Here is a 27,361-nt window from a genome sequence, read left to right on the forward strand (position 1 = left end):
TTATTCTTTTGGAGGAGGCTGTGCTTCTTCTGGTCTCTCTGTTTCTACAGCCTCGCAAACTTCAGGATCAGGCTTTAACATATTTTCTATTTTTGTCACTCTCTGTTTAAGCTTCTGTTGTGTTGAGTCATACTCCGCCAACAATCTAGCAAATTTTGTTTGCAGATTTTCAACTAAGCCTTCCATATGACTAACTTTTTCTTCGATGTCTTTGGGATCAACACCTGCATTAGCAACGTCTAAATCAAGAAGACCGTCTTTCATTAGGATTTGCCTTCCCTTTTCCTCAAGCATTGCTTTAGCATCAGGATATTCAGTGAGAGCTTCCATTAAATCGTCTTTAGACAAACAAAACAGATCAGAATATCCGATACTTTTAATGTTTGCTGTTCTTCTATTACCAGCTTTACTGCCCTTGATGTTAAGGATACTGATCTCTCCGAAATAGCTGCCATCGCTCAAAACGACAAATTGTGTTATTCCATCATCTGCCACAACAGCAAGTTTACCTTCTTTGATAATGTACATTTCTCGTCCAATATCTCCTTTCCTGCAGATGTAATCTCCAGGGCTGTATACTTGAGGCTGTAGCTTTAATACAAGTTCAACCAAAAGTCCAGCTTCACAATCGGCAAAGATTCTTACTTTCTTTAGTGTGTCTAGATGAACATTGATCGCAATTTCTGCTCTTAACTTGTCTGGTAGGTACTTTAACACATCTCTTTCATCAACCGCTTTCTTATTTGTCCACAAATAGTCAAACCACTTAATTACTCTTTTTTCCAAGTCTTTGCTGACTTTACGGAAGTGCATGTACTGTTTGATTGCGTCAATCCTGCCCTGGAACTCTGCTCTGGCTGCATTCATGTTTGAAATCATGGAACCAACATTACCGACAATGGTAGCAAAAATCAAGACTCCCACTAAGAAATCAGCAACAACAAACCAAAATTCAGAATCCTGCACAGGAGGAGGAGTCTCACCAATAGTGGTTAGGGTTAGTGTTGACCAGTAAAGACTGTACACGTATTTCCTGGCCAAACGGCCATATTCTGGGTGTGAAGTGTTAGGATAAACCCATGTATCTTCTCCAAATCCTATAGCTTTAGAAATGGAATAGTAGACACAAGCATTCCAGTGAATGATAATCACGATGTACATGATGAGGTTTGAAATCCTGAAGATGTTAGGGTAGTTGGTCCTTGTTTCAGTTCGCTGGAAAAACTCAAACATACGAGAAACTCTTAGCAGTTTATTAAGCCTGAGTTCTGGATAGTTCAGTCCAAACTTGAAATACAATATATCTGTTGGTATAATGGACATCATATCTAGTTTAAACTGTAAAGTCTTTTTATACTTGTCCCTCAGTTTTCCTTCATCTTTGACCAGAAGACCTTGTTCCAAATAGCCTTAAATGAGAATAAGGGTTAGTGATAGAGCACATTTGAAACACATTTAAAGGCTTAGTACAAAATTGATCATAAACAACTTATCAAGAAACTTACATTTCTAGTTCATTGATTAAAATAAAACTTCCTCGACTTAGATATGCTCTCAGGGACCAGGCTAAAAAAGTCTTACTAGAAGAAATTGTTAACATTATTTATTTTAAAGGTCCATTAATCTCAGGGCACTGTACATAGGAAATAAATAAATAAGGACTTAAATACATAACATGTACAATAAACTTGAGCTTGCCGAGTGACAAACTATTAGACAATGAGTGATGGCCCTGCCCACAAGGGTTTAGATTCAATGAGGGAAGGAGACATAAGGTAAGGGTAGAAGCTGTTTATCCAGTAGTGTAGTGGTGGCAAGGTTAAATGTCGGTTGTAAGCTTTTCTGAAGGGTGGGTTTTTAGGTTAATTTTGTAGGTTTAGATAGTGGGAGCGCGTCTGATGTGTTGGGGTAGCAAGTTGTAGAGTATTAGTGATGCATTGGAGAAATCTTGAATGCGATGATGTGAGAAGTAAATGAGGACAGCAGAGACAGAAGATATCAGAAGATTAGTGCAAAGATGTATGAAGAGGACTGCCTTCTATGTCATGGTTAGTATTTTTAAATTAATTTGCTAGGCAATGGGTGGCCAGTGAAGGGACTGGCAGAGGGGAAGGCAGAAGAGGAACGAGGGTAGGGAGTTGATGGATTTGAGGGGTGCAAGAGTGTTAGACTACTGCAACATCCTTTTCTGTGGCCTTCCATCTAGGTGAGAGATGATGAGAGCATGTACAAGCATTTTTCATTTTTGTTGACTCAGGTTTGAGGGAAAAGCGGGTTCAAGAAATGTTTTTGAGATGGAGGTCGGAATCAAAGGTTATCCTGAGACAGCAGGCCTGTGAGACTGGGGTAGTGTGGAGCAATTAAATTATGGTTCTGGTAAGGTGGTTAAGTTAAGATGTGGAAAGAAGATGAAATTTGTTTTCTCCATGTTGAATTTTAAAAAACGAGGAGAAGAAAAAGGAGATCGCTAATATACTCTGAAACTTTCGACAGCAGATAGGTAACAGCAGGACCAGAGAGGAATATTTGTGCCTAACTTCTAATTCTTCAGGTGCTCCGTCTAATGGACTCTAATTGTTAGAAGAAAACATTTATCACAAGCAAATCTAGTTTTAAGTTTCCAGTAATTATAATGATCATCATTCCAAAATTCAGGATATGTATGCCACGTGCCATAAATTTTGTCATCCGTGAATCTTTGGCGTGTAGTGCCAATACATTGGATTAAGCGTGGGCATTATTTCATGAAAAAGAATCATGCCTAAAGAAAGAAAACTGATCTATTGGTTCTCTCCTTTATTTAACATGAGTTCTCAGTTTCTCATAGAATCTGATTGGCGAATGGTATCATCACAACAACATATACTTCTAAAAATAGTAGGATATAACCAGCTAGATATATAAGTAGAGACCTAGACATTTTTTCAGCATCAAACATTCACACTCTATATTTCTCATTTCTTTTAAAGCCTATGTATGTATTCTATATAAGGACCAGTGATCATTGCTATCTACTGTAGATAGCTAATGTGAAGCTTTTAGGCTGAAGCTAGACGTGACAGATAGCAGATTTTGCTTTAGATTTGCCATGAATTTCACCCCTTTTGCATTGCAAAGGGTGAAATCAACTGAAAATCCACAGCTTTTCCGCATCATATTGTGTTTGCAGATTTTTTCCGCTAAGTATAAATGGGGTTTTAAAAACCCCATCCACATAAATTTGTACTGTAAATTGTTGTAGATTTTCAGTGCAGAATCTGCACCAAAGGTCCGCAGCATTTCCATCACATCTGAACTCACCCATATATTGTGTGGATGACTAATTGTATTTAGTATAGTCATTCATGTGTACCTGTTCTTGTTCTAACAAACATATCTGCAATATAGATGACATCTGACATGTAGTCAAGAAAGAACCACATTTCCAGATAATCCTGCTGGAGTTCGTCAAAACAAGCCCTATAAAATGGAAAAAGATATCAAATGTTATGAACAGGAAAATCAGATACTTTTTGCCGTACAAGCAAGCAATGACGTAGACATTATTAAAAAAAAAAACCTGTTAATAAAAATAACAATAGTAAAGGCCACACATAGTGGCTGAGGATACAAGAACACACAGACATTAAGAGTCATTTGCGACTTTTTAAATTTTTATTTTTTTGGGAAAAGTGCATATCAAAGAATAAAGTTCCATCTCTGCTTCGCTTAGTATTTCTAGCTTTAACTTCGATATTAGCTGAAATGTTGCCACTTTTGATAAAAGTGGGTCAAAGTGTTAATTAGCTGAATTAAATTGAAAGCCGCAAGCATCACACAAAGAAGCAACTAGTGGCTAGAAAATATTAACGCACATAGGTGCATCGGGTATCCGGAAGGATTTTCGTAAATGACCTTGCCATTGTTCTCGGCTATCAGCCATTATCACAGGATCACAATCCAATACTATAAAAGCAAATACAGACATTCACTTTTATAGTATATATGGTTTTATCTGGCAGTAGCAGGTAGTGCACGCTACTAGATAAAACTAGATGGGGAGGTACAGTGGAGTAGTTGCCCATCGCAACCAATCAGATTACTACTTTCATTTTCAAAGGGGCCTTGGAAAGATAAGAACTAATATCTGATTGGTTGTTATGGGCGACAGCTTTCATTTTTCTTTTTTACCAGTTTAGATAAATCATCCCCCATTGCATTTTATGCTTTTTGGGCACATATTAAAGTTACCAGTCATAGATCTTGAAGGGGGGCCACAACTGCGAGTTGATCTTCCTGACTTCAGTGGGATGCTTTGGACCCACTAAGAAGTCTTGAAAAATATAACCAAGTCCAGTGGAGGCTTGAAGCCACTCATGCAGTGAGATTTTGATTTCACGTTTCACTAAAGTGTTTTGCACTTGTCTTCTACACAGCCAGTACACCTTCAGGTTCTAAACTTACCAAATTTGAAGCAAACTCGTCCCAGCTTTCTCAGCAACAGATCAGACAGGTGGCTTTCAGAAGCACAGAGGCTCCCACCCAAGCCCATGCCAGAAGGCAGGCTGATAGAGAACATCATGTTGTTTAGAATGCTAATAAATTGGCTTTCATGAATGATGCTGTATTCAATTATAATTCAACCATAGTCTATGGCCAACACAGATTGGTTGTGATTGGCATAATTTAAATTTCATGCACTTTCTGTAGTGCCTTGAGGTTTCCCAAGGAGGCACCATGTATGTGCTGCCCTGGAGGCAAGGTACAGATAACAGACTTGCCAACTCCTCCGGAGCCACTCAAGTCATTGCTTACAGGCAATAGCTTTAAATCAGGAGATTTTCATAGCAAAATCCCTACCGTTCTTCTGATTGCTGAGGGTCAGACTCCCACTGATCACACATTGTGATGACCCCCATCTGACTCCATCATAAACATGCACGCTAGGTTAACCCATTATTGTGTGTTTAATTCAATGAGGCGAGATTACAAAGAGTCGCAGCCGTAACCCATCTACGGGAGCAAACTATCAAGCATGTCGAAATCCAACATGTCCGATCCCTCCATCACAGATTAAACTGTTATCCAAAATCGGTGGGTTCAGTCGACATTTATCTAATGTTTATTATGTCCAGCTTTAGAATAGGCTTTCAATGTTTACTCTTGGAAAATTCCTTAAAGGTCATTGAAACTGCAGCTGCACTGTTGTTAATTCAACATGGATGTGAAGGTACATGTGCTTACCAAGAACTTCTGGTTTACCATGACCACCTATTCAGCAAACCTCTATTAGACATGCAAGCACAATGCTCTTTACAGAGGTAACGTGCAGTAAACGAGTCCTGCTCCTAGATGTGTTCCTTAAAAGGGGTTGTCCGACAAAAGTACCCTTTAAACAATAGGTCATGGAGAATTAACCCCTTCCCGCCGCAGCCACATTTGGACCAAATGACAGAGCTCCATTTTTTAAATTCTTACGTGTCCCTTTATCTGGTAATAACTTTGGAATGCTTTTACCTATCCAAGCGATTCTGAGTTTGTTTTCTCGTGAGACATTGGATTTTATGTTAGTGGTAAAATTTGGTTGATACATTCAGTATTTAATCGTGAAAAAAACCACCAAAATGTAGTGAAAAATAGCAAAAATGTGCATTTTTATAAATTTGAATGTATCTGCTTGTAACACAGATAGTTATACCACACAAAATAGTTACTAATTAACATTTCCCATATATCCACTTTATATTGGCATCGTTTTTTTTGAACATCCTTTTTTTTTTCTAGGATGTAACAAGGCGTAGAATTTTAGCATCAATTTTCACATTTTCAAGAAAATTTCAAAAGGCAATTTTTACAGGGCCCAGTTCAGTTTTGAAGTGTCTTTGAGGGGCCCATACAATACAAACCCCCATAAATCACCCCATTTTAAAAACTGCACCCCTCAAAGTATTTAAAACAGAATCTATAAAGTTTCTTAACCCTTTAGGCATTTCACAAGAATTAAAGCAATGTAGAGGTGAAATTGACAAATTTCATTTTTTATTTTTTTTGCTGAACTTCATTTTTAATCCATTCTATTTCTATAACACATAATGTTTTACCAGAGAAACACAACTCAATATTTATTGCCAAGATTCTGCAGTTTTTAGAAATATCCCACATGTGGCCCTAATGTGATAATGGACTGAAACACAGGCCTCAGAAGCAAAGAAGCACCTAGTGGATTTTGGGACCGTCTTTTTATTAGATTATATTTTAGGCGCCATGTCAGGTTTGAAGAAGTCTTGTGGTACTAAAACAAAGGAAACACCCAAAAGTGACACCATTTTGGAAGCTTTCACCCCTCAAGAAATTCATCTAGGTGTGTAGTGAGCATTTTGACCCCACAGGTGTTTCATAGATTTTATTAGAATTAGGGCGTGAAAATAAAAAATTACATTTTTCCCAATAAGACACAGTTTTTTAATTTACACAAGAACTAGAGGAGCAAAAGCACCCTAAAATTTGTAGAGCAGTTTCTCCCAAGTACAACAATACCCCATATATGGTCATAAACAGCTGTTTGGATACACGGCAGGGCTCAGAAGGGAAAGGGTGCCATTTGACTTTTGGAGCTCAAATTTAGCTGGAATAGTTTGAGGAGGCCATGTCGCATTTGCCAAGCCCTGAGGGGACAAAACAGTAGAAACCCCCCACAAGTGACCCCCATTTGGGAAATTACACCCCCTCAAGGAAATTATTTAGGGGTATAGTGAGCATTTTGACCCAACAGGTTTTATGCACAAATTATTGGAAGTAGGTCGTCAAAATGAAAATCTAAATTTTCAGAGCAGTTTCTTCGGAGTAAAACAATACCCCATATGTGGTCATAAACGGCTGGTTCAGTATATGGCAGGGCTCAGAATATAAAGAGCACCATGCAACATTTGAGGCCTACTATGGTGGTATTTACTGCCCTGTGTCATTAAAAAAGAGACTTTGGGGTGTCAAAATTTTAGAAACCCCAGAAAAGTGACCCCATTTTGGAAACGAAACCCCCAAACAAATTCATCTAGAGGTATAGTGAGAATTTTAGATTTGTGAAGTGTTACTCCTCTAGGTATTCATCTAGGGGTATAGTAAGAATTTTTAATTTGTGCAGTAACTGAGGACAACATGGAAAATCCGCAATGGAGGGAGAGGGGATGGCAGGTCCCACTACCAACCTACCCACCATTACATAAAATCCAGCCCAAAAAATAAATCAGAGGCCTCAGCAAAAAAAAGATTTGCTGGATTTATTCTTCTCACCCAGTTTTGCAATCTGGATGAGATAGACACTCCCTCGGGTTCTTGGTATAGTGAGAATTTTTAATTTCTCATGGCCAATACGAGAGACAGAACGGTGGATAAAGAATAAATAGAATTAAAAATCCAAGGAGGTGTGATATATTTTGAAACATTTTTTCATGCACAGGCCGGGCTTTGTGGGACACATCTTACATTGGTATGTGGTGTCCTTACGAATGCCTCGTTTGGCGCACAAACAATTTTTTTGGGGCTTCTGTTTTTTTTCAGTTGGGGGGACTTCTGTGGGGAAATGCTGGCCGGGAATTTTCCTGCTGACGGAAGGACCAGATGAGCTGCCCTCCCCTTCCTGATCAGCAAATTTCAGGGCCTTAATGACTTTTTCCTGAAATTGCAGGAACGTGTTCCTACTGCCAGCATATCTGCAGAGGACAAAGGCGTTGTATAAAGCAATCTGCGTAAGATGGACAGAAAGCTTTTTATACCACACCTGCGTCTTGCGCATGGCGCTCTATGGTTTTATGACCTGGTTAGACAGGTCAACACCACCCATATATTTGGTGGATCCGCATACATGGACAAGGCTGCAGCTGCTGTCATGAATGCTGGTCAGTATAAAGATGTCCCTTTTATCCTTATATTTCTGGAGCAGCAGATCGTCTCTGCAGACAGCTCTGCTTTCTCCTAATTTGAGTGTCTAACCTAGCAAAGTTTTGGGGAGGCCCTTCTGATTTCTGTGGATTGTTCGGCACGCCAATGTGGATCTGGACGAGAGAACTTTTAACAATGGGACACTGTTGTAAAAGTTGTCCAGATATAAATGATATCCTTGGCCGATCAAAGGATGAACAAGATCTCATACGATCTTTCCACTAATCTCCCTAGGAAGGGGGGGGGCATTCTAAGGGATCTATATGGGAGTCTTTCCCCTCATAAACTGGGTGTAACCAGTGGCACTTTCACATAACTTATAAAGTATTTATGACCTAAATCAAATCAATTCCCTGACTCATACGACATGAGATCCAAATCCTGTCACTCAAGAACAAAGTGGACTGGTTGGGGAGAGTTTACAGACTAAAAACCAAGACACTTGCCCGTTAAGGAATGCCCAGCAGGCACTTCCCATCTAATTAGCAAATGACGAATGAGCTATTAAAACTTTTCTCATTAGAACATTTTCTCAGTTATGCTAGCAGTATCATCGGCAACATAGGTATGTTAAAATCGGTTTCCACTTCGCCTATCTAGCGGTATTTGCTAAGTTTACGGCCGGAAAGGACTTAAGTGTATGCTGTAGATGTTCACCTTGCTATAATCATGGTCCAGTTGTACATTACAGGCATCGTAATACAAAAGAGCCAGTTGTAATATAAGTTGCCTGATGGATCAATAACATAAATTTCTTTCTTCTTCCTGGAGAGAGGAAATAGAATACATAAAGTAATAGCATATTAAATAGAAAGATCATTCTTCTGGCGAATTAATTAAAATGTCCATATACAAATACACTGTGTTAATTGCATGACTAAACAGCAATATTATGTCCTTATTTTTAATAGAAGGCCCTCCAGAAAACAAGATGATCACAGGATATACCACTGCTGGGAGCACAGTGATCAGCTGATATCTGCAGTTAAATTTTGCAACAAGTGTTCAATTCTCCTGCAGCGCCACCACAGGAGAAATAAAGCATTGCATGGTGCATATTGAAATCAATGGGCTGTCTGTATAATACGCTCTTTCCAGCTGTCCTATGCTCCAGTTAACTGATGGAGGTTATAAATAAGAGACTCCCTATTAAGGCTGAATACCCAAATAAGTTTTTTTTTAATGGGTTTTAGTAATCCAGACATACCCTTCAACGAAAAAATTGGACTATGATTCCATTTCTTAAGCTGGCTAAACAGTAGAGATTTTGGACGGCCAAAATGCCAATTTAGACAATTTATTGACGACTGAAGGCACCTTTCCGTGACTCTAAATAGTGTCAGACGCAAGACAAATATCTGTGGAAAACTTGACCTGCTGTGTTGAATTTTTTTCAGTCATTGTCAGGTGCAGTAGTTAGAAAGTCGCACCTGTCAAACACAAGATCTGCATCTCATCAATAGAAGCCCAGCCCAGACCAGGCCACAGATCAACGCAGAGATTTATTGACGATTTGTCATTTTAACCTATAGTTTAGTCATACAGAATGACAACCTTCACAGACCAACCACGAATGACAAGTCGTTTTGAAATCACCCGTCTAAAACACTAATGTATGGCCAGATTTTGTCCACATACCAGATGTAAAGATTGGGCTTTTACTCCTTTCTAGAATGCAATGTGTAAAGCAAAGATTCCCAATCTCCTGCACATGTAATAGTTGATTATTATTATTAGTTGCTTTTTGATTATATTTATGTACAGATGTTCATAAACCATTTGCCTCCCACTATATTGTACATTCTGCTTCTGCGCAGACTATGCACTTACTCATCTTTCTTTTCTTTATCTTTGTCCTTGTCTTTGTCTTTTTCAGCTTTTTCCTTCTCTTTCTCGTTTCCCTTGTCTTTTCCATCATCTTTATTATTAGCCTTTTCATCTTTTGTGCTTTTTTCTTTGTCTTTCTTTTTTTCTTTGTCTTTTTTCTTTTCCTTTTTATGATCAGACTTGCTACATTAAAAAAAATAGACATTTAAAAACTATTTAGTGTAGACAAAGGTTATCTAAGTCTCTCCAGCTAAATAGAAATGTTCTATACAATTCAAATAGTAACCAATTTGTCTTCTCCATTGATTGTAAGTATGCAAATGTGAGATGTATTAAGCATCTGATGACACAAAGTAAATATGTTGATTATGGTTTTTCAGTAACCGATCGGACATCATTATTTAATTTATGTGACAGTTGGTTAGGATTTATTGTGTCCTGATAAATATGATTGCATTGTTACATCTATAGCCTGTTTTAGGCTCTGTAACACTGATCCTATAGACATCTATAGGCCCATACTGTACCTCCGTATACCTCTGATTTCATTTAGAGACATACAGAAGTTTCATATTCCATCGCATGACGTATTATGGAGATATTCTCCCTTAGAAGCAAAGGGAGTGCCTATGGCTCTGTAGTACAAAACTGTAAGGACTCTTTGTGCCTACGTATAGGCTGCTTGCACAAGGTTTGGCCATGTGCCTAAGGCCTTAGTCTGGTTAACGAGTCAAGAATTTTTTCTGATAATTCTCCTGCTGTACTAAGAACTGAATATAGCTAAAAGTATAAAATTCAGTGAAACCTCGACCATGTAAGCTTTGAACTTAAGGCTGGGTTAACACAGAGTTTTTTGCAGGGGGAAAATATGCAAAATTCCATTTGGAATTTTGAGGCAGATTTTCCTCTGCCTGCACTCCGATTTTCATGGCGTTTTTCGCCCGCGGGCATAAAATGCAGCGAAATACGCTTTCTCTGTCTCCCGTTGATGCCAATGGGAGGTCACAGGCATAAACGCCCGAAGATAGGGCATGTCCCTTATTTTTCCTGCGAGTCGGTTTTTCCGCTCAAGGGAAATAAACGCCTCCGCCTCCCATTGAAATCAATAGGAGGCATATCCGGCCGTTTTTTTTGCACGTTTTGCGGCACGGTTTTTGCATCAAAAAAACTCAGTGTGAACTCCCCCTAACAAAGTGATCTGCTGATTAATTCTGATTATTTCTATACATACCCTTTTTTTTCTTTTTTCTTTTTCTTTTTTTCTTCCCTAAAAAATAAATAAATGGATGAGTTTATTAAGTTTCAGCTAATAAAGGCTATTCTATCAGATAGCTGACGTTTATTCAGAGTTAAAGGGGTGTTTTTATTTTATAATTTTATGGCATAACATTATGGTAGGTGGAGGTCCGACCTTTAAAACTCCCGCTGATCACAATGCTTATTGCCTCACAGCGATACTCCCTGCCACTTTCTGTGCAGGGACAGGCAATAAAGCCCTATTTAAGTGAATTTGACTGTTTTTTATTTCACTGCACAGAGGGTGGCCAGAAGCATTGCTGTGCATGGAAATAATGTGATGGAGCAGCAGCGCTTAACCCCTTAAGGACGCAGCCTAGTTTGGGCCTTAAGGCTCAGAGCCCATTTTTCAAATCTGACATTTCACTTTATGTGGTAATAACGTCGGAATGCTTAAACCTATCCAAGCGATTCTGAGATTGTTTTCTCGTGACACATTGGGCTTTATGTTAGTGGTGAAATTTGGACGATATATTCAGTGTTTATTGGTGAAAAATTGCAAAATGTAGAGAAAATTTATAAAAAATAGCATTTTTCAGAATTTAAATGCATCTGCTTGTAAAACTGATGGTTATACCACCCAAAATAGTTACTAGTTCACATTTCCCATATGTCTACTTTAGATTGGCATCGTTTTTTGAACATTCTTTTATTTTTCTTGGACGTTACAAGGCTTAGAACATAAACAGCAATTTCTCATATTTTTAAGAAAATTTCAAAAGCATTTTTTTAAGGTACCTGTTCGGTTCCGAAGTGGCTTTGAGGGGCCTATGTATTAGAAACCCCCATAAAACACCCCATTTTGAAAACTAGACCCCTCAAAGTATTCAAAACAGCATTTAGAAAGTTTATTTAACCCTTTAGGCATTTCACAGGAATTAAAGCAAAGTGGAGGTGAAATTTGCAAATTTCATTTTTCTTGCTGAATTTCAATTGTATTCTATTTTTTTCTGTAACACAGAAGGTTTTACCAAATATGTATTGTCCAGATTCTGCAGTTTTTAGAAATGTCCCACATGTGTCTCTAGTGCGCTCGTGGACTAAAACACAAGCCCCAGAAGCAAAGAAGCACCTTGTAAAGGATCTGCCAGACACGGCTTCTGTGTCGACGCCCGTGGGTAATCAGTCTGCACCTGCTAATACAGAGCCCCAAAAACACAGATTTAAAACATTAAATGCTGGTGGCTTTCAGCTGCCACTAGAGGGAGTTTAGGAAATTGCCTAATACTGTTATACATAATTAAGAATAACACAGTCTGCAGTAAGCTCACATGCTCCCTCTACTGGCGACTGTACGCAGCCAAAATTGTATCTTCTAACGCTAAGTCTATGCAGATGATTTTGAGCTATGCTTCAGAAAAATAGAGCGTGAATCACTATAAAGATTTATTAAGAAATGAATCATCACAAAAGTTTGGACCTAAAACCAAAATAATGAGAAAAGGTGCAGATTCTCTTTAAGTCTTGTTTACACTGATCAATCCTTCACACCACTGATGAACATTTCCCATCAGAGCTAGTATTAGGAAGGAGTGTCGGTATGAGTGGCATTTACATTTACCAATACTGTTGCCGATGGAAATAATTTGCACATACAATCGATTAAGATTAAAGATAAACAATAGCATTGATGTATATCGTTTAACTTTTAGTGCATTTTTTTGCAATTATTGTTAATTATTTGGAAACAAAAACAACAATTCTCATTGCCCAGTGTAAGTTGGTCTTTTAACACAGCTGCAATGTGCCTTTTTGCCTGGAATATTTAAGTCTTTTAGATGGACTCAATATTTGTCAATGATTGTGTAAAGGATCTGCCAGGCACAGCTTCTGCGTCAACGCCCATAGGTAATCAGTCTGCACCTGCTTCTATGTCTGTGAGACTGACTCCATCTTCCACCACTCAGGATGGCAGGTTTAGGAGTGGGAGAGCCTATCACAGCCTGACCAGCCAGAGCTAGCTCCCGCCCACTGTCTTTTTATACCTGCCTTTCCTGTTCCTCCTTTGCCTGTGATTCTGCTCTGCTTGTTTCCTGGCTCTGCTGCTGCTGCTTGAACTACTGATCCTCTGCTTGTTATTGACCTTGGCTTACTGACCACTCTCCTGCTCAGCGTTTTGTACCTGGTGAACTCCTGGTTTGACTCGGCTCGTTCACTACTCTCGTTGCTCACGGTGTCTCCGTGGGCAGCTGCCCCGTTTCCCTAGCTTCTGTGTACCCTTGTCTGTTTGTCTGTCGTGCACTTACTGAGCGTAGGGACCGTCGCCCAGTTGTACCCCATCGCCTAGGACGGGTCGTTGCAAGTAGGCAGGGACTGAGTGGCGGGTAGATTAGGGCTCACCTGTCTGTCTCCCTACCCCGTCATTACACACCTAGTGCATTTTGAGGCCTCTTTTTTTATTAGAATATATTTTAGGCAGCATGCTAGGTTTGAAGAGGTGTTGAGGTGCCAAAACAGTAGGAATCCCCCAAAAGTGACCCCATTTCAGAAACTACACCCCTCAAGGGATTACTTTATGGTTGTTGTTACCATTTTGACCCAACAGTTTTTACACGGCACGTATTTGAGTTGGGCTGTGAAATTTAAAAAATGAAATTTTTTCCAATAAAATTTAATTTTTCATCAAAATTTCTTATTTTCACAGGGAACCAAATACCCCATTTTGTTGCGCAATTTATCCTAAGTGCAGCAATACCCCATTTGTGGCGATAAACTGCCGTTTGAGCACATGGGAGGCCTCCAAAGGGAAGGAGCGCTGTGTCTTCTTTGGCGTGCAGATTTTGCTGGATTGGTTTTTGGGTGCCATGTCGCATTTGTAGAGCCCCAGAGGTATAACAGCAATGGAAACTCACCAGAAGTGACCCCATTTTTGAAACTACACCCCTCAAGGAATTCATTTATGGGTGTTTTGACCCCATAGTTTTTTCACAGAACTTATTTGAATTACTCTGGGAATTAAAACAAAATTAATTTTCTCCAATAATATGTAGTTTTAGCTCAAAATTTCTTATTTTCACAAGCAATAAAATGCTCCATTTTGTTGCCCAATTTGTTCTGAGTGCCGCAATTCCCCATTTGGTGATAAACTGCCGTTTGGGCCCATGGGAGGGCTCAGAAGGAAAGGACCACCATTTGGCCTACTGGGGATTTTCGGGTGCAAAGTCATGTATGCAGAAGCCCCTGAGGTACCAGTACAGTTGAAACCCCCGAGAAGTGACCCCGTTTTAAAACTACACCCCTTAAGGCATTCATCTAGAGGTGTAGTGAGCATTTTGACCGAAGACATACACCCCATAAACTGTAATGTGGGTTCTCACGGGTATGGCAATACCCTACATGGGGCTGTTATCAGCTGCCTGGGCACACAGCAGGGCTCAGAAAAGAAAGACGAGGGGGATAAGCTGTGCGGAGTGCAGGGTAACTAAAACTGGGGTAGATTAAAAATCAAGGGATGTATGTGTAAAGGATCTGCCAGGCACAGCTTCGGGGTTAACTTCCATATGTAATCAGTCTGCACCTGAATCCACGTCTCTGAGACTGACTCCATCTTCCACCACTCAGGATGGCAGGCTTAGGAGTGGGAGAGCCTATCGCAGCCTGGCCAGATGGAGCTAGCTCCCGCCCTCTGTCTATTTATACCTGCCTTTCCTGTTCCTCCTTGCTTGTGATTCTTTCCGTGTGGTTTCCTGGCCCAGCTACAGCTCCTAACCATTTGATCCTGCTCCATACTGACCCTGGCTTACTGACTACTCTCCTGCTCTGCGTTTGGTACCTGGTGCTTTCCTGGTTTGACTTGGCTCGTTCACCACTCTGGTTGCTCACGGTGTTGCCGTGGGCAACTGCCCCTTTTCCTTTGCTTTGTATTCCCTTGTATGTTTGTCTCGTGCACTTACTGAGCGTAGGGACCGCCGCCCAGTTGTACCCCGTCGCCTAGGGCGGGTCGTTGCAAGTAGGCAGGGACAGAGTGGCGGGTAGATTAGGGCCCACTTGTTCGTTTCCCTACCCCCGTCGTTACATAATCACAAGCCCATACCTAGTCTACCCTGGTCCCTGACACCACTATGGATGCCCTTGAGACCCTGGCTCAGCAAATGCAGGGTCTCTCCCTACAGGTCCAGGCCCTGGCTCAGAGGGTCAACCAGTCTGATGCTACCTTGGTAGTTCCCCTCACCTCACCTCCTGAACCCCACCTCAAGTTGCCCAACCGGTTCTCAGGGGACCGGAGGGCTTTTCTCTCCTTTCGGGAGAGTTGTAGGCTTTACTTTCGCTTAAAGCCTCATTCCTCAGGTTCTGAGAACCAGCGGGTGGGTATAATTATGTCCCGGCTCCAGGAAGGGCCACAAGAGTGGGCCTTCTCCTTGGCTCCTGACGCCCCTGAACTTTCCTCCGTTGATCGCTTCTTTTCTGCTCTCGGACTCATTTATGACGAGACTGAAAGGACTGCCTTTGCCGAGAGTCAGCTGGTGACCTTACGTCAGGGTAAGAGACCTGTTGAGGAGTATTGACTTTAGGAAGTGGTGTGTAGCTTCTCGGTGGAATGACCCTGCCTTAAGGTGCCAGTTTAGGTTGGGTCTGTCGAATGCCCTGAAAGACCTGCTAGTTAGCTATCCCTCTTCTGACTCCCTAGACCAGGTTATGGCTTTAGCGGTACGACTTGACCGACGTCTCAGGGAACGACAACGTGAACGTTTATGTGTTTTCCCCTCCGACTCCCACATGATGCCTCCCGAGGTTCCGTTGCTTCGTTCCTCCCCGGAAGACTCAGAGGTACCTATGCAACTCGGGGCCTTCGTTTCCCCCCAACAACGTAGAGATTTCCGCAGGAAGAATGGTCTCTGCTTCTACTGTGGGGATGACAGGCATCAAGTGAACAACTGTCCTAAGCGTAAGAATGCAGCCGGAGAACTTCCGCGCCTAAGTGATCATCGGGGAGGTCACTTGGGCGCACAGGTATTTCCCGTAAATATGAAACGTAATAAGATCTTGCTTCCCTTTCAGGTCTCTTTTGGTGGTAGGTCTGCTACCGGCAGTGCCTTCGTGGATTCAGGGTCCTCTGCTAATATCATGTCTGTGGAATTTGCTATGTCTCTTGCTATGCCTTTGATTGATTTGCCTAAACCTGTCCCGGTAGTGGGTATCGACTCCACTCCTCTTGCTAATGGTTATTTTACACAGCATACCCCTGTTTTTGAACTCCTTGTTGGCTCCATGCATTTGGAGCAGTGCTCTGTACTGTCGATGCAGGGATTATCGTCCGATTTGGTTTTAGGCCTTCCCTGGTTGCAGTTGCATAATCCCACATTTGACTGGAATACTGGGGAGCTTACCAAATGGGGTAATGAATGTTTGACGTCATGTTTTTCTGTTAATTCTATTTCTCCCCCTGAGGAGGTGAACACGTTACCTGAGTTTGTTCAAGACTTCGCTGATGTTTTCTCTAAGGAGGCCTCCGAAGTGTTACCTCCTCATAGAGAATACGATTGCGCTATCAAATTGGTACCAGGAGCTAAGCTTCCTAAGGGTAGGATATTTAATCTTTCTTGTCCTGAATGTGAAGCCATGAGAGAGTATATCCAGGAATGCCTGGCTAAGGGTTACATTCGCCCCTCTACTTCTCCGGTAGGTGCTGGCTTCTTCTTCGTAGGCAAGAAGGATGGTGGTCTTAGGCCATGCATTGACTACCGAAGCTTGAATAAGGTCACTGTAAGGAACCAGTATCCCCTTCCTTTGATTCCTGATCTCTTTAATCAGGTTCAGAGGGCCCAATGGTTCTCAAAGTTTGATCTACGGGGGGCGTATAACCTTATCCGCATCAAAGAGGGGGATGAGTGGAAGACTGCGTTTAACACGCCCGAAGGTCATTTCGAATACCTCGTCATGCCCTTTGGGTTGTGTAATGCTCCGGCGGTCTTCCAGAATTTCATAAATGAGATTTTGAGAGATTACCTGGGGATATTTCTTGTAGTGTACCTTGATGACATACTGGTGTTTTCCAAGGACTGGTCCTCCCACATTGAGCATGTCAGGAAGGTGCTCCAGGTCCTTCGGGAAAACAAACTGTTTGCAAAAACCGAAAAATGTGTGTTTGGGGTACAGGAGATACCATTTTTGGGTCAAATCCTCACTCCTCATGAATTCCGCATGGACCACGCCAAGGTTCAGGCTGTGGCGGAATGGGTCCAACCTGCCTCCCTGAAGGCGTTACAGTGTTTTTTGGGGTTCGCTAATTATTACAGGAGATTTATTGCTAACTTCTCGGTCATCGCTAAGCCTCTTACGGACCTCACTCCCAAAGGTGCTGATCTCCTCCACTGGCCTCCTGAGGCTGTCCAGGCTTTTGAGGTCCTTAAGAAGTGCTTTATCTCGGCCCCGGTGCTGGTTCAGCCCAACCAAATGGAGCCATTTATGGTGGAAGTTGACGCATCCGAGGTGGGAGTGGGGGCTGACTTGTCCCAGGGTACCAGGTCCCTCACCCATCTCCGCCCCTGTGCCTACTTCTCCAGGAAGTTTTCGCCCACTGAGAGTAACTAGGATATTGGCAACCGCGAACTCTTAGCCATTAAATGGGCATTTGAAGAGTGGCGCCACTTCCTGGAGGGGGCTAGGCACCAGGTAACGGTCCTTACCGACCACAAGAATCTGGTTTTCCTAGAATCTGCCCGGAAGCTAAACCCGAGACAAGCTCGATGGGCGCTATTTTTTACCAGATTCAACTTTTTGGTTACTTATAGGGCTGGGTCTAAAAATATTAAGGCCGATGCACTGTCGCGTAGCTTCATGGCCAGCCCTCCTCCGGAGGAAGATCCTGCTTGTATTTTGCCTCCCGGTATAATCATTTCTTCTATTGATTCTGATTTAGTCTCTGAAATTGCGGCTGATCAAGGTTCAGCTCCCGGGAACCATCCTGAGGACAAGCTGTTTGTTCCCCTGCAATACCGGCTAAGGGTACTTAGGGAAAATCATGACTACGCACTATCTGGTCATCCAGGCATCCTGGGTACCAAACACCTCATTGCCAGAAACTATTGGTGGCCTGGGTTGCCTAAAGACGTTAAGGCATATGTCGCCGCTTGTGAGGTTTGTGCTAGGTCCAAGACTCCCAGGTCCCGACCAGCGGGCTTACTACGTTCGTTGCCCATTCCCCAGAGACCTTGGACACATATCTCCATGGATTTTATCACCGAGTTGCCTCCATCCAAGGCAAGTCGGTGGTGTGGGTGGTAGTAGACCGCTTCAGTAAGATGTGCCACTTTGTGCCCCTCAAGAAACTACCCAACGCCAAGACGTTAGCTACCTTGTTTGTCAAACACATCCTGCGTCTCCATGGGGTTCCTGTCAATATTGTTTCTGACAGAGGGGTACAATTTGTTTCATTGTTTTGGAGAGCCTTCTGTAAGAAGTTGGAGATTGATCTGTCCTTCTCCTCGGCCTTCCATCCTGAAACTAATGGCCAAACTGAGAGGACTAATCAGTCCCTAGAACAATATTTAAGGTGTTTTATTTCTGACTGTCAATATGATTGGGTCTCCTTCATTTCCCTCGCTGAATTTTCCCTTAATAACCGGGTCAGTAACTCGTCAGGGGTCTCCCCCTTTTTCTGTAATTTTGGGTTTAATCCACGGTTCTCCTCCGTTTCACCTGGTAGTTCCAACAATCCCGAGGTAGAGGTCGTTCATCGGGAACTGTGCACAGTCTGGGCCCAGGTTCAGAAGAACCTAGAGGCGTCCCAGAGCGTACAAAAAACTCAGGCTGATAGAAAACGTTCTGCTAACCCCTTGTTTATGGTCGGGGATCTGGTGTGGTTATCGTCTAGGAACTTGCGTCTTAAGGTCCCGTCCAAGAAGTTTGCTCCCCAGTTTATTGGGGCGTATTAGGTCATTGAAGTCCTCAATCCTGTCTCCTTCCGGCTGGAGTTACCCCCATCTTTTCGTATACACGACATGTTTCATGCCTCCCTCCTTAAACGCTGCTCCCCGTCCTTGGCTCCCTCGAGGAAATCTCCTGTTCCCGTTCTCACCCCTGAGGGGGTGGAATTCGAGGTGGCCAAGATTGTGGACAGCAAGATGGTCCAAGGCTCCCTCCAGTACCTGGTCCATTGGAGAGGATACGGGCCTGAGGAGAGGACTTGGGTACCCGCCCAGGATGTTCACGCTGGGGTATTGGTCAGGAAGTTCCACCTTCGTTTCCCCAGTAAACCAGGTCCACTTAGAAAGGGTCCGGTGGCCCCTCATAAAAGGGGGGGTACTGTAAAGGATCTGCCAGGCACAGCTTCGGGGTTAACTTCCATAGGTAATCAGTCTGCACCTGAATCCACGTCTCTGAGACTGACTCCATCTTCCACCACTCAGGATGGCAGGCGTAGGAGTGGGAGAGCCTATCGCAGCCTGGCCAGACGGAGGTAGCTCCCGCCCTCTGTCTATTTATACCTGCCTTTCCTGTTCCTCCTTGCTTGTGATTCTTTCCGTGTGGTTTCCTGGCCCAGCTACAGCTCCTAACTATTTGATCCTGCTCCATACTGACCCTGGCTTACTGACTACTCTCCTGCTCTGCGTTTGGTACCTCGTGCTCTCCTGGTTTGACTTGGCTCGTTCACCACTCTGGTTGCTCACGGTGTTGCCGTGGGCAACTGCCCCTTTTCCTTTGCTTTGTATTCCCTTGTATGTTTGTCTCGTGCACTTCCTGAGCGTAGGGACCGCCGCCCAGTTGTACCCCGTCGCCTAGGGCGGGTAGTTGCAAGTAGGCAGGGACAGAGTGGTGGGTAGATTAGGGCCCACTTGTTCATTTCCCTACCCCCGTCGTTACAGTATGATACATTTTAAAACACACTTTCATACAGAGCCTTAGTTTTTCAGGAAACGTGTCACATTGATATATTGTGTCCTCCCTTACCCCCCTCTTATAGCAGACTTTGCACCTCTTTTGACTTTTTCCCTTCTTGCCAGTTTGGGGAACTTGTCCTGGAAAGTGTTGCCCTGGTGCGATGCGTGTGGCCTCGCTTCCAGAAGTACTGGGAGCCCCCCCTTCCTGGTCCCTAATAATTAGTTTCTTGATAACCACCTCTTGAAATTCCAGGAAAGTTCCCGTCTGGCCTGTACATCGATGTAGCACTTACGCGTTGTACAATGCCATCTCTATAATGTGCACGGCCAGCTTCTTATACCACACCGCATGGCGCTGTAGGGCTTGATCTGACAAGTTCACCCCCCCCCCTTGTACCTATTGTAGTCCAGGATGCAGTCTGGTTTGGGGGTCTCTGTACTGGTACCTTGTACAGGTACATGGGTACTGGTGTGGGCATGTATTGTCATTACAAGGATATCTCTCTTGTCTTGTACTTGACACACAATATGTTGCTGCTGGATTGTGCCCTGCCCTCACCCATTCTGGGTGTTTGCCCAAGCAGAATCTTAGGGAGGCCTCTCAGATTTCTTCTAGCAGTGCCGCATGCCTTCTGGAAGCGAGGCACTTGAAGAGTGGGAAGCTGGTATAAAAATTATCCAGGTAGAGGTGGTAACCCTGGTCCAGCAGTCGGTGCACCAAATCCCAAACAATTTTTGCATTAACTCCCAGTGAGGGGGGGGGGGGCATTCTGGGGGCTGAATACTGGTGTCCTTTCCTTCATATATCCTAAATTTGTAGATATGCCCTGATGCACTCTCGCACAGCTTATACATCTTCACGCCATACCTTGCCCTCTTACCCGGCAGGTACTGGCGGAATTGAAGCCTCCCTTTAAAATGTACCAAGGACACATCAATACAAATACAATTCTCGGGGGTGAATGCTTGGGAAAACTGGGCACTGAAACTGTCTTATAGGGGTCTCTGTTTATACAAACGGTCAAAACTGGGGTCATCTCAGGATGGGCACGGCTCATTATCAGTATAATGTAAGAAGCAAAGTATTGCCTCATTTTAATTTTTTTTAGGTTCCAGTTCAGTTCTGAAGTTGCTTTGAGGGGCCTATATATTAGAAACCCCTATCAAACACCCCCATTTTAGAAACTAGACCCCTCAAAGTATTCACAACAGCATTTAGAAAGTTTATGAACCCTTTAGGTGTTTCACGGGAATTTAGAGGGGTTAATACTAAAGGGTTAATCAGCGGGGACACAGCGATCGGTCCCCGCTATAGGAGCTGCGGCAACTGCTGTACGAGACAGCAGCTGTCACAGCTCCTGCATGTGTCGGGAAGATTTCCGAAATGGCCGTTACTCCTGCAACGTAATATTCCGTCGCTGAGCGCGAACGGGATGGTCAGCGCAACGGTATATTACATCGCTGAGCGCTAAGGGGTTAACTAGCACTACAGCCCCATTATTCTGAAATTGGATTGAGGCCACGGCAGTCGGGCTACTACCGATCAGTACCCCTGATTTTGGTTGTAGTAAATATATTGTAAACTTACTCATCCTTATTGTTACTGTTATTGGTATTACAGACTGCAGCTGTGCCAGGAAGATGTTCACTAGGAAAAAAAAGAAATGTTTACATGCAAACTTCTGAGGTTAATAGCAATAGGATCATTGCAATGTTGGTAAAGCCATTTAAGGCCATGTTCACACAGAGTTTCTTGTAGGCAGAAAAAATCTGCCTCAGAATTTCTTTAGGAATAAAATAAAGTTTTTGAACTGCCTGCACATATTTTTCCATGTTTTTTCGCAGCCTTTTTTCGCCGGTGGCCCTTGAAGCTAATGCAAGGACCCCTGGGAATAAAATGCTGAAAAAAAAGTTTAGAAACGAGCGCTGTGGAACACGCAGCAAGAAAGGACATGCCGCATTTTTTTTCCGCAAGCGGCCAAAAGCCGCCCGGGAAAAAACGCCTCTGCCTCCCATTGAAATCAATGGGGGGGAGGACTTCAGCCTTTTTTTGGCGCTGATTCCGACACAGTTTTGAAATCAAAATCAGCGCTAAAAAACTGTGTGAACTTGGCCTAACCAAACAATAGGGTTAGAATTTTATAATATTTAAAGTGTAATTCCAGGGGAAACTAAATATTTATTTTTTAAAAAAGTTTGTAACATATTTGAGAATATGTCTTGTTCCCCCTTATCACAAATTACCTGGGCCTGACACCATAGCTTTTTCCTATGTAGACTACTTAATTTCACATCAGTTGGTTAATCCAAATTTCATATCTTAATCCTGTTTTAGGATGCATACACAAGTAAGTACGTACCGGTGTAGTTTTGCAGTAACGGCATGTATCCGATTCTTGCTTGAGAATATGCTGTAGCATTTTACATGATCCTCTGGGTGTACCGTACCATTACTCTCATCATGCATACTTAGAAGTCTGTTATCAACACGATAAAACATACTGTAAACTTAATGTAAATTCATACATGTACACTAATCCTTAACATAATAACAGCTAACTAGAAAATGTTGCAATCTTTCAAGAAAAATCTAATTTGGCTGGGCATAAGGAGAATTTGAAAATGTATAGAGGAGCAATTTGGGGAGCATATAACATATTTACACTATATTATATATTGCATTGATTTAAATCTTTTTGCTCCTCTGGTAGCCAGGAACATTTTCAAACTTTTGACTATGTACAAATAAAACCTTAATCCCCATATCTATATAGTTTCTGAAAGTAGACACCTGGCAAATTTTATACAGACCGATACCATCATGAAATTTTGTGTCAAAGTGATTTTTTTTATTAAAAAATGCATGTAAAAAAAATTGAACAAGGTCTGCAAAATATATATATATACCACAAATGCCTACATCAATACGAGCTAGTGCTCTCAAAAGACTTGAAACGGAGGCTGTGCAGTATTTGCCAGTCATCCACAAATGTGTTAAAATATATACTGCACATGGCAAACCGCTACAGTGCTACCAAAATCTACAGTTTTTGAGAGCACAGAGTACATCATGTATAAAAATATAACTTAATAATTTATACATACAATCAACTTCACGTAACTTTGCCACAGTGATTATAAGAAAAATATCTAATTTGTGACTAAAATACATACTCAAGCAGATCCCCTTATGCAAAAAACTGTGCTCTGAAAAGAACTGTAAAATGTGAAGAGTTGATACATACCAGACATGTCTACGTTCACAGTTGCATGTGTGAAAGACACGCCCAAACCCCAGGAATGCACCAATTTTTTTTCATGCTAATTAAATTGGGAATTCTATAGGTATATAATTTTGCACCTGCCCCCCTATACAAACTCTCAATCAAGGTTAGGCTGTGTTCAAACGTCGCAGTCAAATGAAGTTTTTTGGCACGATTTAAAAAAAAAAATAATTTCCACAATTCTGAGAAAATCAAGTTAAAAACCATAAATTCTCTGCAATATGTGAACACAGTCTAACCCTGATTTAATAATCACATTTCTCTAATCTTAATCTGATTTTTTTGTGGAAATACTTGGAAGTGATTGTTTATGGCTACCGTCAGTGGATCATAATATATTTTCTGACTGATGGAAATCTTTTCTATTCATCTGAAATGTATAAGACATTCCGTTCTAGTGATATTCTTTGTTGCTGTGGCTGTAGCGTGTGATGGGTATCGCTAAAGAAGCAAATTTTACGCTAAAGATCAGGTACGGACAGCATAGGGACAGTGTAAAATGTACAAACTCTATTGATGTTTGTGTGTGGCGCAAAGGCTTGCTGCGACTTATTTCACACCTAGATCCGGAAGCTATTAATCATCCGGGTCGTGGAGTCCATAAACGGCCTAATAAGATGCAGAGGGGTTATTAGATGTGCTACTTCTCATCTTCTCACTGTTTTTCTGATTAAAAAAAAACAACAAAAAACATATGGGACAATCAGAGAGCAAGTAGGCTCTCTGATTGATAAGGGGGGGAATAACATGAAGTAACATTCATATTACCCCTTGCGCAGGGTCTTCTACAGCAATACAGGGACAGGAGGATGATCACAGTTTCTCCTTGTTTCCGTGCACACTGCCTATACGTCCCCCCTGCCGCGCCCCCATCTCCTCCTCCATATAGGCTGAAATGGGAGCTGCAAATATATGCATCTGCCATTTTAACCTGCTCTAATTCAGTCTGGACTGTAGCTACAATTGAGATCCAGGGCTCATTTGAAAGCTAAAAATCTTTCCAACTTTAGCTCTAGCTACGACCTAGTCTGAGTTACAGTTGTTAGTAGCAAGGACGTATGAGATAAGTCCTTGGCAGGGAAAGGGTTCTCAGTGTTAGAGATAGCAGCTGGGAGGAGTAGTAGGTTGTACACGGCAGATCAGAGATTGTTCAGGGATGGAAGATCACACAGAGTGTAGCTAGGGAGGAGATCAGAGGGGAAATCACACAGGCTATCAGTGTAGAGAGAATGCTATGCTGTTACATGAGAGCTAGTGCAGGGGAGTAGCAAGGGGGGAGGCGGGGCATGTGCCACGGGCGCAACTAGGTGGGAAGTAAGGGGGGTGCCGGGTCGGGCGATACTTGCATAGTAGCCAACAGTCCCGAATTTGCCAGGACTGTCCCGAATTTACACAGAGAGTCCCGGCAAAGTACTTTTCAGGATGTGTCCTGCCAACAGCCATATTTAATTGTATCTGCGTCGTTAGGATGCAGATACAATTGAATACAGGAAAACATCTTCTCTGCCATTCACTCCTCCTACAACGGAATCCCCGGTCAGAGAGTATTCCAGTCCTAGAGGGAGCCCTGGCGAATCCATATATAGAAAGTGACTTCAGAGATACCTCCAGGAGAGGAATCCCCGGACAGAGCGTCGGCAACGCTCTGGCTGGGGATTCCACTCCTAGAGGGTGCCTCAATAGAGCTATCTACAAGAAAGGGGTGTAGCGCTATCTACAGGGATGTGTGTCACTATCTAATAGGTGGGCTGTGTGGCACTATCTACAAGGGGGGGCTGTGTGGCTCTATCTACAATGGGGGGCTGTGTGGCTTTATCCACAAGTTGTTGTGACACTACCTACAGGGGGTGTGTGTGACACTGTCTACAAGGGGGGCTGTGTGGCAATATCTACGAAGAGTTGTGTTTGGCACTATCTACAAGGGGGTATGTGGCACTATCTACTAGGGGGGGAGTGTGCGGCTATCTACAGTGGGGGTGTTTTGCACTATCTACAAGGGGTCTGTGTGGCACTATCTACAAGGGGTCTGTGTGGCACTATCTACAAGGGGGCTGTGTGGCACTATCTACAAGGGGGGCTGTGTGGCTTTATCTACAAGGGGGCTGTGTGGCTTTATTTTCAAGGTGGGTGAAACTATCTACAAGGGGGGCTGTGTGGCTTTATCTACAAGGGGTCTGTGTGGCACTATCTACAGGGGCTGTGTGGCACTATCTACAAGGGGGGCTGTGTGGCTTTATCTACAAGGGGGCTGTGTGGCTTTATTTTCAAGGTGGGTGAAACTATCTACAAGGGGGGCTGTGTGGCTTTATCTACAAGGGGGTTGTGTAGCACTATCTACGTGGGGTGTTTGGCACTGTCTACAAGGGGGATGTATAGCACTTTACTAGGGGGGAGTGTGGCAGCATCTACACGGGGGATTTGTGTCACTATCTACAAGGGGCTGTGTGGCACTTTCTACACGGGGGGAACAGTGTGGCTTTATCTACAAGGGGGTTTCATGGCACTATCTACTGGGGGGGGACCTGGGTGGCTTTATCTACAAGGGGGGTTTTGTGGCACTCTGTACAGGGGTGTTTGGCACTGTCTACAAGGGGGATTTATGTCACTATCTACAAGGGGGATGTGTGGCATTATCTACAAAGGGGGGCCAGTGTGGCTGTATCTTCAAGGGGTTTTGTGGCACTACCTACGGGCGGGTGTTTGGCACACTCTACAAGGGGGATGTGTGTCACTATCTACCTGGAGGGATGTGTGGCACTATCTACAGGGGGTTGTGTGGCTTTATCTACAAGGGGGATGTGTGGTTTTATCTACAAGGGGAGTGTGGCAGTACCTACAGGGGGTGAGGGTGGCACTACCTACAGGGGGTGTGTGTGGCACTATCTACTAGGGGGGGCTGTGTGGATTTATCTACAAGGGGGTTGTGTGGTACTATCTATAGGGGGGTGTTTGGCACTATCTACAAGGGGCAGTGTGGAACATCTACAGGCGGGCTTAGTGGCACTATCTACAAGGGGTGTGTGCAGAAGGGATGTGTGGCCCAATCTACAATGATGGGTGTGTGGCACTATCTAAAAGGGGGGAGTTTGGAACTATCTACAGTGGGGCTGTGTGGCACTATCTACAAGGGGTTTGTGGCACTATCGACAAGATGATGCTGTTCATTATGTCACCATATAGTCTCATTAGCCACAGTTATGCAAACTGTTTAAGTCAGTCACACTAACCTCTTTAATTTATTTTCTTTTTATTTATTGCTATGTTAACTACCTTATATAACTATTTTGCTTCTAAAATGCACAAATGATTTTACATAAAGACAAATGTGAAAAAAAATTACACCTCATTGACTGGTAGAGAAAGCAAGCATTGCGAGGGGGAAGGAGATGTCGGGAAAGAAGTTGAGGGGGCGCCAAACTGAATCTTTGCCCCGGGTGCTGGAGAACCTAGCTACACCTCTGGCTAGTGATAACAGCAGCATCCTGGACACACAGACCTCACATCCAGCATGTATTACTGGGAGGGATACATCAACAGGAGAAAAATGTGGAACTAGAGCAGCTTGCAAATGGTATATCAGGGGTTTGAAAATGAATGTAGTATTGTAGAATGTATCCTGAAACTTAGTGCAACTTTTTTTTTTTTTAACTTCAGGTAACCTCTAACAAATATAAATATCACGTTGTGTTGTAATCCTTTAGCACTCTGTGGTCTAGGGTGCATAAGTGGGCTTCACGACACTAATATTTTTATCAAGAACTTAGTCCTCCAATGTAGTTTACACAAAACGTGTTGTTTATTTTCCATAAATAGGTAGTAAATCAAATAACGTTTCAGTCTTAATTCAGACCTTCCTCAGACACGGATAACTTATCATACGTCAGTGTAGCGGCGCTGCTTGCGACCTCAGTCACAAGGAATGACGCCATTAAATGTCTAATAGGAAAATAAACAAGTTTCGTGCAAACTACAATGGAGTGCTAAGTTCTTGATAAAAAAATATATATAATGTTTTCCATGTCACATTTTCCATGTCCGTAGCTTTTAATCATATGTTATGCCAAACAGTCTCAGAATGCTTTGACTGTAATAATAAATTACATGTATGTTGTACCTGCTTTCACCATTTTCCATTTTGTCAATCTCTTCATCCATGTCTTGTATGGAAACCTTTGGGACAGCACCATAATTATGATGAGTATTAATTAATTTGGCCAT

The 27,361-nt window shown here is 42.7% G+C and overlaps 1 protein-coding gene across 1 annotated transcript; it reads right to left on the bottom strand.

Annotated features, from left to right (window-relative positions):
* On the bottom strand, positions 1–27,361 carry CNGA1 (cyclic nucleotide gated channel subunit alpha 1). The gene is made up of 8 exons (XM_075849603.1): positions 27,258–27,361; positions 22,220–22,336; positions 21,448–21,507; positions 10,976–11,011; positions 9,748–9,927; positions 8,575–8,682; positions 3,353–3,459; positions 1–1,409 (listed from the first exon to the last, which is right to left on the bottom strand). Exons 1-8 carry the CDS (start codon positions 27,359–27,361, stop codon positions 1–3), a joined length of 2,121 nt encoding a protein of 706 aa, XP_075705718.1.

This window comes from Rhinoderma darwinii, chromosome 1, assembly GCF_050947455.1.
Source record: "Rhinoderma darwinii isolate aRhiDar2 chromosome 1, aRhiDar2.hap1, whole genome shotgun sequence".
NCBI lineage: Eukaryota > Metazoa > Chordata > Amphibia > Anura > Rhinodermatidae > Rhinoderma > Rhinoderma darwinii.